The sequence below is a fragment of the Epinephelus lanceolatus genome, chromosome 14, assembly GCF_041903045.1.
Source record: "Epinephelus lanceolatus isolate andai-2023 chromosome 14, ASM4190304v1, whole genome shotgun sequence".
Taxonomy (NCBI): domain Eukaryota; kingdom Metazoa; phylum Chordata; class Actinopteri; order Perciformes; family Serranidae; genus Epinephelus; species Epinephelus lanceolatus.
In genome coordinates, this window is record NC_135747.1 from 44896130 (window position 1) to 44909834 (window position 13705).

At 43.9% G+C, this 13705-nt stretch overlaps 1 protein-coding gene across 43 annotated transcripts in view; it reads left to right on the top strand.

Annotated features, from left to right (window-relative positions):
* neb (nebulin) overlaps positions 1 to 13705 on the top strand; it is a 95899-nt gene that overhangs the window by 20444 nt on the left and 61750 nt on the right. For all 43 annotated transcript variants that reach the window (XM_078174770.1, XM_078174807.1, XM_078174774.1 and 40 more), the window contains 25 exons: positions 588 to 785; positions 894 to 1001; positions 1486 to 1584; positions 1692 to 1796; positions 2679 to 2786; positions 2933 to 3244; positions 3352 to 3558; positions 3643 to 3747; positions 3835 to 3942; positions 4033 to 4344; positions 5445 to 5651; positions 5777 to 5881; positions 6023 to 6130; positions 6227 to 6538; positions 7420 to 7626; positions 7728 to 7832; positions 8901 to 9008; positions 9101 to 9412; positions 9518 to 9724; positions 9826 to 9930; positions 11680 to 11787; positions 11897 to 12208; positions 12333 to 12539; positions 12620 to 12724; positions 13523 to 13630. In XM_078174770.1, coding sequence (XP_078030896.1) covers positions 588 to 785; positions 894 to 1001; positions 1486 to 1584; positions 1692 to 1796; positions 2679 to 2786; positions 2933 to 3244; positions 3352 to 3558; positions 3643 to 3747; positions 3835 to 3942; positions 4033 to 4344; positions 5445 to 5651; positions 5777 to 5881; positions 6023 to 6130; positions 6227 to 6538; positions 7420 to 7626; positions 7728 to 7832; positions 8901 to 9008; positions 9101 to 9412; positions 9518 to 9724; positions 9826 to 9930; positions 11680 to 11787; positions 11897 to 12208; positions 12333 to 12539; positions 12620 to 12724; positions 13523 to 13630 — 4278 coding nt within the window. The remainder of the gene's footprint in view (positions 1 to 587; positions 786 to 893; positions 1002 to 1485; positions 1585 to 1691; positions 1797 to 2678; positions 2787 to 2932; positions 3245 to 3351; positions 3559 to 3642; positions 3748 to 3834; positions 3943 to 4032; positions 4345 to 5444; positions 5652 to 5776; positions 5882 to 6022; positions 6131 to 6226; positions 6539 to 7419; positions 7627 to 7727; positions 7833 to 8900; positions 9009 to 9100; positions 9413 to 9517; positions 9725 to 9825; positions 9931 to 11679; positions 11788 to 11896; positions 12209 to 12332; positions 12540 to 12619; positions 12725 to 13522; positions 13631 to 13705) is intronic.

Here is a 13705-nt window from a genome sequence, read left to right on the forward strand (position 1 = left end):
TATTATTGTTTCAGAGCTGAGAGAAGAGGGCAAACTCTTTTAATGCTTTATTTAAAGAACAAATACTGTAGAAGAAACAAACAGAAGCTAACACATATGAAGTCATGGGATGATCAGTAAAGCAATGCAAATTCAAAACAAAGTATTTCACACAGATTTATTATTATATATATTATGATATTATTTTACATGAAATAATGATGGAGGATCTGTCTCACTGACCGCATGAACACCATTCTTCTCTTTTTATCTGTAATCTAAGTTTTTATTTATTTATTTACACGCAGACAGACAGTATCATTACCTTCACGTGTGTTGACCTGTGGTGGAGTTGTTCCACAGAGAGACATATAGCTGTCTATGGCTGCGTCAGAATAAGCCAGCACTGGGTTTGAACAATAAGTATGTGTGTTGGTAGTTGAAGCAATTGAAGAAACAGCCAAAGGTTTGAAAGGACTCAGAGCTCAGCTCTGGATCTGTTAATCAGTTGAGACATTTCAGACAGTAGATTGTATCGACAGACTCAATGTGCTCAGTCTTTACTCTGGAGCACACCCTTAAACGATCTCTGACTGATGTCTCCACAGCGTGAATATAAGAAGGACTATGAGAAGATTAAGACCAAGTACCACACACCTCTGGATATGATGTCCGTCACTTTGGCCAAGAAGTCCCAGGGCATCGCCAGCATGGCGGGGTACAGGAGCATCAGCACCAACTTCTTCCTCCCCCCCGACAGCGTGCTGTTGGACCTGGCCAAGAAGGCCAACATCATCCAGAGTGATGTGAGTACAGACATGAGCTGATATGTGTTAATCATAATGCAGAGTTTGTACTTGATTATTAAGAGATATATTCTGACACTGTTTGTGTTTTGTGTCTGTGTGTCACAGAATGAGTACAAGGCCGACTACAACAGCTTCACCAAGGGAACTCCCTGGGTCCCCTTTGGCTCCTTGGACGTGGAGAAGAATAAGAAAGCTGCTGAGATCCTCAGTGAGGTATGTGACCAGCAGCATCACTTCCTGTCCACACTGCCCCTCTTTACTAACTAAATCATGTGGAGTGAGATGTTTGAAACCCAACAGGACCATAACCCAGTCTGTGAACTCTTTGGTTTAACTTTGAAGGAGTCCAGTGATATCTGACCAAACAAAGCCCACGTTATGTGAACGGAGCTTTCACCTCTCTGTCTGATCCTCCCATCCTTTTCTCACTGGGTCAAAGATGTCATGTATTTCTTAAAGCAAGAAAAAAATCAAAGTAAAAGGTCCTTTATTGAGATATGGATTAGTTACAGGAACCCCTCAATAAAGAATAAGGTATATATAAATATAAATGTATAAATGTTGCATCCTCCATTTTTGTGGGATAAAGAAAATCATTAAAACATATTTACAAAAAGAAAAACATAATTAATATTCGGTGAGATACGTCACATTACGTGTCATGTAATTACTCATGGTATGTTCTTGTTTTGTACAGAAAAAATACAGACAGCACCCGGACACCATCCCCTTCACCTCCATCGATGACCACCCCATCATGATGCAGGCCAAAGTCAACCAGCTCCAGAGGAGCGATGTGAGTCCGTCGTCACTCTCACAGATCATGAGATCAGATCTCTGCAGATCGTTGTGATTGGTGATTAAAGTGCAGCTCATGTGACGTCTGTCCTTCTCATCTAACAGCTCTTCTATAAGAGAGGTCTGGAGGAAGTCCATCAGAAGTACTCCCTGCCTCCTGACGTCCCCGAGTTCCTCCAGGCCAGGTGTAACGCCTACAACATCAGCCAGGTAAGGGACAGAAATACTGACACATCACTTTTATTTCATATTGAACAAATGTTTTCTTATGGCACACATTTGAGGGGTAAGTTTAAATAAATGTGAGTCTAAATGTAATGTTATATACAGATGTCAAGTAGCTGTGTGTGTACTGACATTAACTGCAGGTACTAAAGTGTGTGTGTGTGTGTGTGTGTGTGTGTTTGCTTTAGTAAAGTTTAGTTTGATCATTTTCCAGCTTCTACAACTCAAATAGACACAAGAAAAGATATTAATAAATAATAATAAGTCATTACTTTTGAAGCAGTGACGATCCAAAGTGAGTTCTGCTGATGGAGAAGGCGTACGCTGAAACTTCAGTCCTTTTTTTACAATAACTGTTTGTACTGTTCCCTTTAGATTTATACAGTGAAAATCAAAGAAGCAAGCAAAACAACAAAATATGTTTATCTACACAAATGTTGTAACAGTACTTTAACTTTATTAAAAGAGTACTTGAACTTTGGTGGTTTATTATTTTAGGAGTCTACAGTATTTCAGAGGAGATTTCAGAGGAGATTTTTGAAATATGGATATGTATCTGTAATTGTGTTAGATCTACATATAAGCTGCTGGGTACACGACTTTCTCCGAGGGTATGAATAAAGTATTTTCTGTTCTATTCTATATTGCATATCACAATATAGGCTGAAAAAAAATCAGTTATGGGGCATATCGCCCAGCCATATGAACAATATAAGCAACTGAGGACCCAGCACTGAGCCTTGTGGAACTCCACATCTGACCCTCAGCAATCGGATTTATGTGCGTGATGCTGTGAAGTAGATTAATGCCAGACTTATTCAGTGTTATATCTTTTCTTATTGTTTCTATGTGTAATTGTCATTTCAGAAATACTACAAGCTCGCCTGGCAGAAACATCTTCTCAAAGGTTACGACATGAAGCCCGATGCCATCCCTGTGGTCGCTGCCAAAGCTGCCAGACATGCTGTCAGTAATGTAAGTTTCCTGAATGACTCTGACAGACTTCACAGAGTGATGCTCAAACACCATCCTAACATGCTCTGTACCAGATATACGGTACACATTGGACATCACGCATTTGTTACTGAATAATCACAGACCACATCCCCTTTAACCTGCAGGTCCAATACAAGAAGGCGTACGAGAAGGCCAGAGGTCACCACGTTGGCTTCCGCAGCCTGCAGGACGACCCTCTGCTGGTTCACTACATGGAGGTGGCGAAGATGCAGAGTGACAAGAACTACAAGAAGGACTATCACAAGGCCAAGCTGAAGTACCACACCCCCGTGGACATGATGAGTGTGGTCCACGCCAAACATGCCTCAACAGTGCAGACCTACGCCGGCTACAAGCAGGACAACCACAAGTACTGTCTTCTGCCCGACGCTATGAACCTGGAACTTGCTCGCAACATGAACTTTAACGCCAGTGATGTAAGTTTACTTTTCTGTCATGATGGAGGTGAATACTTTGTGCCTTGGCTTAAAGACACAACTCTTGATTATTAACATTTCTCTCATGTGTCTCTTTGACTTTCCAGAACAACTATAAGCAGGAGTATGAGACCTGTATCAAGGGCATCGGCTGGGTTCCCATTGGTTCCCTGGAGGTGGAGAAGGCCAAGACGGCAGCAGCAGCTCTGAATGAGAAGAATTACCGCCAGCACCCAGAAACCCTCAAATTCACCAGCACCATGGACTCCATGAGCATGGAGCTGGCCAAGACCAACGCCAAGATCATGAATATGGTGAGGAGCAGGAAATAGAATCTCTTTATCTAAACTCCTTTGTCAGAGCAGACGTTAAACAGTCTCTCCACTGTAACTATGCAGAAAGAGTACAAGGCCAGCGGAGAGAAGTTCATGCACACCTACCATCTCCCTGCTGACGCTCCTGAACTGTTGCAAGCCAGATACAACGCCGTCAACATCAGCCAGGTCAGCTGCAGAGTCTTGTCACGTATTTTTGTGCTCATGTTAAATGTATATAAATCAAATTGTTGTAACTCTGATGACTTTCTGTAGAATTACTACACCTACGCTCATCGTAAAGATCTGCTCAAAGGACACCATGTGAAGGAAGACGCCATCCCTGTCGTTGCAGCAAAAACTTCCAGAGACATTGCCAGTAATGTAAGTTGTGACTTTGCCTGTAATTAAGCTCATTCAAATGTAAATGAATCCAAAAATGTTACTCATATCTAATGTTTGTTCTTTACACAGTACAAATACAAGCTGGCGTACGAGAAGGCCAGAGGTCACCATGTCGGCTTCCGCAGCCTGCAGGACGACCCTCTGCTGGTTCACTACATGGAGGTGGCGAAGATGCAGAGTGACAAAAACTACAAGAAGGACTATCACAAGGCCAAGCTGAAGTACCACTCCCCCGTGGACATGATGAGTGTGGTCCACGCCAAACATGCCTCAACAGTGCAGACCTACGCCGGCTACAGACGGATCCCTCACAACTATCTGCTCCTGCCCGACAACTTGCACCTGCAGCGCTGCCGCGGCATGATGGAGATCCAGAGTGATGTGTGTTTGTTACCGTGGTGTAATGCTGGAGTAATTGACCCTCTGCTCAATCCCGCCTCTCAAACACAGAGCGGCCAGTCATAGTGTAACATCTGCCAGCTCTGACGAGGATCTGACAACAAACTCTCATGCTGTTGTTTCAGATTTTTTTCTGGTAATGTGGATTTTGGAGTTCGTCATCAGGACACATGTAATAGTGATACTTGTTACTCAGAGAGTTTAGAAGGACATAGAAGTTTCTTCTTTGTTCCAAAACCAAAATCAAACCCTGACATTTGCGGGGTTAGCTAGCTAGCTAATGCAAGTAACAGATTCTGAATGTATTCATGCTGCTTTTGCTTTTTAATGATGGTAACAGTGAATAAAGACCCACCCTGCTTTACAGTAACTGGGGAAGGAAACAGGTATGGCCGCCCCCTGACAGTCGATCAAAGGGTAGTCGACCAGAAAGGTCATTAGTCGGCAAGATTTCATTGGTCACTTAGTCGCAGAAAAAAAAAAGCAAATGTGAAACTCCATGAGGAGCTGCTCTTTGTCAGGATAAATCCAAACTTATATGACTGGACCATGTGTGACTTTACTTTGAAAGGACAGACACAGGAAGTGTCCATGCTCAGCAGTCAGACAGGAGTCAGGTTAATTTCCACGGCTGGGTGCTGGAGCACGAGGGAGAGTTCATCAGCACACACTGCGATAACACACAGCTGATTTACAACTGGTCAAGTTTGCCTTTAATTTCATCGTCTTCTGTCTTCATCACAAGGTGATGGGATGGTTCACTTTCAGTCTAATTTCTTTAGCAGTAGCTTCTATTATTTTTTTAACCTGTATTTGCTGCTGAGTCGGTTTGACATCTTGGAAACACCCTTCAAACACAATTGCTTTTTTTGTTTTTCCAAAAATGCTAATATTCCGTAAAGGATTGAAATTTGACACTGTGGGCTCCATGCTAGCTCCAACAGCATGACGGACCATCACAAAGAGGCGGGGCTTAGTGAAGGGTCAATTGGTGCATATAAGTGAATGGATTAAATACACAGTAGCAGAGCAATGTGCAAAGTGAATAAATGTTGAACATGTTTTTCTCTGTAAACCCGCAGAACGTCTACAAGTCAGATTACAATAACTACAGTAAAGGCGTCGGCTGGGTCCCCATCGGGTCTCTGGATGTTGAGAAGGCCAGAGCTGCTAAAGCTGCTTTGGATGAAAGAAGCTACCGCCAACATCCCAGTAATTTCAAATTCACAAGCAAGACTGATGCCATGAACACGGTTCTGGCCATGGCCAACTCCAAGCAGATGGACATAGTAAGAATGTCGATGCAGATGCAGTGACGCCTTTCAGCTCTTGAAATGTGTCGTTGGACCAAAACTTCTCCTCAAAGAACCTTACATACATTGATGTGTTCTGTTGTTCCTTTCCTTCTTTCTAGACTGCATACAAAGCCTCTGGTGAGAAGTTCAAGCACACCTATAACCTGCCAGCTGACTGCCCAGAGTTCCTTCAGGCTAAATTCAACGCACAGACCCTCAGCGAGGTCAGAGCTCAGTATCTTTATGAAAGAAAATCAAAGCGTGACTGTTTAATCAGCTAAATATGCAAGTCAAAGGAATATGACTGTATATCAGCATCATGTGTGTATGAAACACTGAGGTAACACTCTGCTGTCTGTCCACAGAGTCACTACAAACATAAGTGGCTGCAAGATATCGCCAAGGGATACGACATGAAGCCTGATGCTATTTCTGTCCTGCACGCCAAGCAAGGCAGACATATCGCCAGCAATGTATGTAAACAATAAATCAACCCAACACTGAATACATTCAGCATTTCTTTTCCCTGTAACTGAGTCACAACTAACTCCTTTTATTTTATCTGTCAGGTCCAATACAAGAAGGCGTACGAGAAGGCCAGAGGTCACCACGTCGGCTTCCGCAGCCTGCAGGACGACCCTCTGCTGGTTCACTACATGGAGGTGGCGAAGATGCAGAGTGACAAGAACTACAAGAAGGACTACCACAAGGCCAAGCTGAAGTACCACACCCCCGTGGACATGATGAGTGTGGTCCACGCCAAACATGCCTCAACAGTGCAGACCTACGCCGGCTACAGACGGATCCCTCACAACTATCTGCTCCTGCCCGACAACTTGCACTTGCAGCGCTGCCGCAACATGAACATCCAATCCAGTGATGTGAGTTGCAGATTTATCCCTGAACTGTGTCGTTTAGGATCAAAACCGTGTCTGAAAGGCAACGACAAAGAGTCTACACTGTGTGCTCGCTTTTTACATGTGTGCATAAAGTTTAGAAAGATAATTGTCACTGATCTTACAGGACAACTTCTTTATTTTTCAGGTATTGAGCAACAAAAACAGCAGCCTGCAGTGTGGAGCAGCGTCAGTTAACGTCCACTCTAAGTGTTTGTTTTTGTCACTGACAGGCTCAGCTGGTATAATGCCTGACAACACTACAGAAAGGATCCTTACAGAGACAGACCTGAAATCACCGTCATCAAACCCACTGGACTCCATTTAAATGAAGAGTAATTTTATTATCGTTAAACACACTTTATTCAGAGTTACCACAAGCAAAATAAAACTCACAAGAGCTGTCTTGATTTATCTTTCCACTGTTCCAACAATCACCAACCCTGGTTTGATTCACCCAGTTAGATATGAAAATATGCTGACTCTATCCAGCTTTAAATTAATCGTTCTTTAAATGGAGTCCGGTGGGTTTGATGATGGCGATTTTGGAGCTGTTTCTGGTTAAACAAAAAGGATCTTACTCTTTAACATAAAGGTCTCTCTCTGAAGGGACACTTAGAATAACAATCTGAGCCTGTCAGTGACAAAAACTCATTTAGTGGACATGAATAGACAGCGCTCAGTTGCACACAGGGATTACACTGCAGATGGTTTTGCTGCTGTCTCACTTAACGCTGGACCACTTTCAAAAACTGTCTCCATCAGTCACTTAGACACAAAAACATGGACAATAGAGACCAGGTTGAAAAATACTGAAGAGGTCATGTGCATCATCATGTCACTGTCTCATTTCTTTATGTTTTCAGGCTGACTACAAGTCTGAGTGGAACAACTACATCAGAGGTATTGGGTGGGTCCCTATCGGCTCACTGGCAGTTGAGACTGCTAAAGTTGGCGGTCAGATTCAGAGTGACAATTTGTACCGTACTCATCCGTCCAACTACAAGTTCAGCAAGCTGATGGACTCCATGGACCTGACTCTGGCTACTGCCAACAACCAGATCATGAACAAGGTGCAGCATGCTTCACTGACTCTGAAGAGCAGGGCCACAGAAATGTTGTTGATCATACTGTTCATACTGCTCATCACACATCTGTTCCTCTGTGTTTACAGAAAGCATACACTGCAGCCTGGGAAAAGGACAAACTGAACGTCCACGTCATGCCAGATTCTCCTGAGATCGTCCTGGCCAAAGCCAACGCCCTCAACATGAGCAACGTACGGCATTCAATCACATAACATAAATATATACATATATATGTTCCGTAGACTTCAGTTAAAAGCCTGGTCCCAATTAAACGCTCAGTCCTTTTACCAGCCCGATGTGGTCACACATTGTGACATATAAAGGCCTGTCTCAGTTAGAGGCCTGGTCTGGTTACAGAGCAGTTCATGTTTTTATAGAAGTTCTTCGGATGTATAAAGCAGTTTGTTGGCTCCCTCAGATTATGTGTCTGTAAGTCATTCATATTCCTTCAGTCTGTCAGAGTCCTCACATCAAAAGAACCAAAAGGGTTTTTCATGAAAATTAATCCAAGTTGTGAGGATAGTTTTAACAGGATGTAGTGGAGTTGTGTCGGTGTGTCGGGGGCTATAACTCACTGATGCTCTGTCTGTTGGAGCTACATGCTAATTTTACACAGTAATATTCAGACTGGTTTAAAGCTATAGTGCGTAACTTCTACAGGTCCATAAATGTCCGTTTCACCCAAGCCACTACTAGAGGAGATGACACAATGCTGATTAAGCCGATCGGCTCCTCTAACATCTCGCGGTATTTTTCAATATATATCATTTTTAGTATGCGTGTCGACCGGCGACAATCCTGCGCTGGCACACAGGAAATGCTTCCTCACAACAAGAAGGGAGGGGGAGGAAGAGCGGAGAGTGTCATAGCAAGAGGTAGAGCGCAGGTAGAAAGAGAAAGCAACATGGCGGAGAAGCGGCCGAGATGCGGTTCAGAAGTGGATCCTACCACAAAGGCAAGTGTTACTCTGTGTACATGGAAGTGCCGCCGGCTTGTTAGTTGTAATAACGCATTATCCACTGGGAGGCGACAGAAGTTATGCACTATAGCTTTAAATAAACAGTCTGATCGTATTTCCTGATCTTTGCTGAGCAACAGTTTGTGTGAAAGGAATTAAAGGCCTGTCTCAAATATAGGCCCCTTGAGTTCAGGGATTTAAGCTAATAATGGCCTGGGCTACTAATTGAAGTTTTATGGCTATATATATATATGTGTATTCTTATTTTATTTTGTTCTCAGCAGTTTATCTGTTTCCACAGAAACTGTACAAAGCCGGTCTTGTGGAGATGGCCAATAAGGGCCACAACCTCAAAGAAGACGCCATCCCAATCATTGCTGCCAAGACCGGCACCACTATTGCCAGCAATGTAAGTTGGAAACAAATTCCTGAACCAAATCAAGCAGATTATCCACCACAATCCATCACACATGGTAAACAAGTATTTATTTCCTGTCACAGTACAAGTACAAGCTGGCGTACGAGAAGGCCAGAGGTCACCACGTCGGCTTCCGCAGCCTGCAGGACGACCCTCTGCTGGTTCACTACATGGAAGTGGCGAAGATGCAGAGTGACAAGAACTACAAGAAGGACTACCACAAGGCCAAGCTGAAGTACCACACCCCCGTGGACATGCTGAGTGTGGTCCACGCCAAGCAGGCCTCTGCTGTTCAGAGGATGGCTGGATACAGACAGATCCAGCACAGTTACGCTCTCCTCCCTGACGCCATGAACCTGGTGCTGGCTCGCACTATGAATGTCCAGTGTAGTGATGTGAGTCTGAAATGTTAAAATACCAGCTGTGCTGGCCACAGTATTTATAACCATTTATAAAGGCCTATAACAATTAATTATTGTTGTACTTATATTTCCTTTCAGGCTGACTACAAGTCTGAGTGGAACAACTACATCAGAGGTATTGGGTGGGTCCCTATCGGCTCACTGGCAGTTGAGACTGCTAAAGTTGGCGGTCAGATTCAGAGTGACAATTTGTACCGTACTCATCCGTCCAACTACAAGTTCAGCAAGCTGATGGACTCAATGGACCTGACTCTGGCTACTGCCAACAACCAGATCATGAACAAGGTGCAGCATGCTTCACTGACTCTGAAGAGCAGGGCCACAGAAATGTTGTTGATCATACTGTTCATACTGCTCATCACACATCTGTTCCTCTGTGTTTACAGAAAGCATACACTGCAGCCTGGGAAAAGGACAAACTGAACGTCCACGTCATGCCAGATTCTCCTGAGATCGTCCTGGCCAAAGCCAACGCCCTCAACATGAGCAACGTAAGAGGACGAATCAGCTGCTTTTAACAGTTAACACTAAGGCGAGGTATCAGCACTCAACACGAGAGTTGGTTACCAAACCAGAGTCAGTACTTTTAAGGGTATCGACTGAATTACATCTGATCTACCACATACTGATGCACGTTAAATCCATCTGTGCTGAATGTTGGTACCTGAGAGCACAGGGGAGACTGAGTTTAGATAAAAGGCAGGAGTGTCACACGAGGAGCTCCAAAGCCTGAAAGCCACATACGGATACTTTCACTGCAGAGCTCATCTGCCCCTTGTCTATTGTCTTCTATATAATTTTAGTAACAGCCTACCATCACCGCCAATCGAGCAGACAGACAGACAGACAGACAGACAGATTAGCTCTACTTGTGGTTAGAAAAGAGCAGAGGAGCAGACTTTTTTTTCGACTCCACTACGTCACCACTGTAGCTTGTCATTAAAGAGAAAGTAAGATATCGAAAAAGTACCATTGGGTATTGGTCCCAAACTCTAGGTAACATAACCAGTACTGGTATTAGTTCAGACCTCTAAGGTACTGACTGAAGTGAGCCGCACAGAGTCAAACGCTAACTGCATTTGATCCTTTTTTTCTCACATCTAGGAAAAAATGACTATTTGTATGGTTTTGCTGACAGCCAATCACTGCAGGTGTCCCTTGATTTAATGTGATGTGTTGTCGGCCAATTGTCAGAGCAGCTACAACTAGAGATGGGCATCATAAAGATTTTAAAGATACTACCACGACTCTTAGTGATACTGCTTATTGTTCTGGTACTCTAGCGCTACTCCTGTCAGTTCTTTGGGGGATTTTACAAAAAAGACAATAAACAAAATAAGAACAGAATTCATTGTAAGTACATCATATAAATTAACATTCTGTTACAGCAATGTTTAGAATTTAATTTCAATTTCTAATTTTATTTATAAAGCCCAATATCACAAATCACAGTTTGTCCCTCCGTCCTGGGACCCTCACAACTGATCAGGAAAAACTCCCCAAAAAATCTTTAACAATAAAAATGGAAGAAACCTGAATGACTTACTGTTGTAGACCAGAGCATATCCGACATGGACGGAATGACAGGAGATGAACGAGGAGCTAGGCGGTAGGAGACGGTGCATTTCTCGGCCTGTATGTGATGGACGTTCACTAGATGTTTCTGCTCTCACATGCAGGAGTTACCAACCCGCCCCTCACACATGCAGCAGGCTGTGAGGCTCGGACACAGAGAGCTCTCGTTCTTAATTTGACTGCAAATTAGAATCAGAGTCGGTGAGATAAAAACTGTACAAGAGAACGTTTATGTGGCCTAAGTGAACAAGAAATATATCTTGAATTTTTCCAAAACTGATATCAGAACCGATAAAGTTTATCAATACTGCAGTCTTTAATAATTTGGCCCCAGGGCCAGTTTAATACTTGGTTTGGGTACCCAGCCCCTGCTACAGCCCATACAGTCGTACAGTGTGGTGACGTTGAGCATGTTTCATTTGATGGAGCTGGCAGTCCAGTGTGCTCAGATGCCACTTAAACATTTGAAAGTATAACAGTACGGCACCCCTGTGGTGTCCGGTGGCATATTACACGCCTCAGTGTTTCCATTCACGTGACGGGTATCAAATCAAAATGGGTTTGTGCCCCATTTTGTGTTGGGCTCTTACTTTGGGTCATGACTGCACATGGTTAATGGTGATCAGATTGTAAATGTAAGCACTGTTTTATTTCTCTGTTTACAGAAACTGTACAAAGCCGGTCTCGTGGAGATGGCCAAAAAAGGCCACAACCTCAAAGCAGACGCCATCCCAATCATTGCTGCCAAGAGTGGTACCACTATCGCCAGCAATGTACGTTATAAAACCTTTCTGTATTAAATCAATTCACAATACACCTGTTTAGATTCATATTATAAACCAATACAGTCGTGAGTGACACAACATGTGTTTGCTGTCACAGTACAAATACAAGCTGGCGTACGAGAAGGCCAGAGGTCACCACGTCGGCTTCCGCAGCCTGCAGGACGACCCTCTGCTGGTTCACTACATGGAGGTGGCGAAGATTCAGAGCGACAAGAACTACAAGAAGGACTATCACAAGTCCAAGCTGAAGTACCACTCCCCCGTGGACATGCTGAGTGTGGTCCACGCCAAGCAGGCCTCTGCTGCTCAGACGATGGCTGGATACAAGCAGCACAACCCCCACTACACCGTGCTGCCTGACGCCATGAACCTGGTGCTTGCTCGTAACATGCAGTTCATCGCCAGTGATGTACGTAGAGAGTCCGACTTCAGCTTATTAACAACGTGTCTTTATTTGTAGAAGATTTTCAAACAGTCCAAACACTGACATGACTGTTCCCAATGCTCTTTGTGTCTGCGCTGCATTGTTTCAGAACCAGTACAAGAGTGAGTACGACAGCTTCATGAAGGGAATCGGCTGGGTCCCAATCGGATCGTTGGATGTTGAGAAAGCAAAAACAGCCGGCAGGATCCTCAGTGAGCCCCAGTACCGCCAACATCCCAGCAATTTCAAATTCACTAAGGACATGCACTCCATGGATCTGACTCTGGCCACTGCCAACAACCAGATTATGAATAAGGTACTGGATATGAAGTACAAATATTTCTCTGTAGCGTTCATGTCTGAGATATCAAACCAACAAGTAACCACTGTTTTTAGCAATCCTACATCACTGCCTGGGAGAAAGACAAGACGTCGATCCACATCATGCCTGATGCCATGGACATCGTTCTTGCCAGAGCAAACAAGAAGAACGTCAGTGAGGTACGGTGTGATACCTTTGTTTTTCACACACATTGTTTCATCATTTGTCATGATCTGTAACATGCAGCACTGACAGCACGTGTCCTGGCAAACAGGAAGTGGGTACATTACTGTGATGGTGCATCTGTATATTCTTTGGAAAGTTAACAAGCTTTCCTTTATGTGAGGGATCACGCCTCTTCCTAACATACAGCGAGTGAACTCTGCCAGATGGAGTGTGACAAATTGTCCCGATATACAACAAGCAACAACATTCAGGGAGGATATGGAGCCCTGATGGAGCCTGAGGAAAGGCTCACTGTTGCTCTCACAGTAGGTCGGAGGTGCACAAAGCTTTTTAAAGAATAGAGCCAGGGCGAGCAGTTTTTCAAGCAACACGTCATTTAGCCTGTTAGCTGATACACGAAACAGGTCAGGGCATCTTTATTGGTAAAAACTGAAACAACCTTCACACTCAGACTGAACAGTAAGTGTGATGTGAGATGATCACAGATGTGGTACGAAGCGAGGTCTGAGGGACAGACAGTCTCCGTCCTGTGGTGCTCAGAGGACGAGGTACTTAAAGACTCAGCGTTGGTAAGACATTGTAAACAGACTGCTTCCCCGTTGCTATGGTTACTCACATTAGATACAGGCTGATACCATTATACAGCCAGTGCATTAATTCAGGGTAGTGAACAGACAGTGTTGTGCTAAGTAGCTGTTCATTATCAGGTTTTAATGGACAACCTGAGCCAATCAGAATCGTAAATACACCCGATCATGAAATAAAACTGTGTATTCTCTCTGTCTCTTCAGAAACTCTACAAACTGGACAACGAGCTGTCCAAGAAGAAGGGCCATAACCTTCGTGCTGATGCCATCTCAGTCCAGGCTGCCAAAGCCTCCACTGCCATCGCCAGTGATGTAAGTAACTGTGTGGTTACTTCTATACTCGAGTGCATATATCATTTCGTATGTTTACTGCCTCAACAGAGTTCA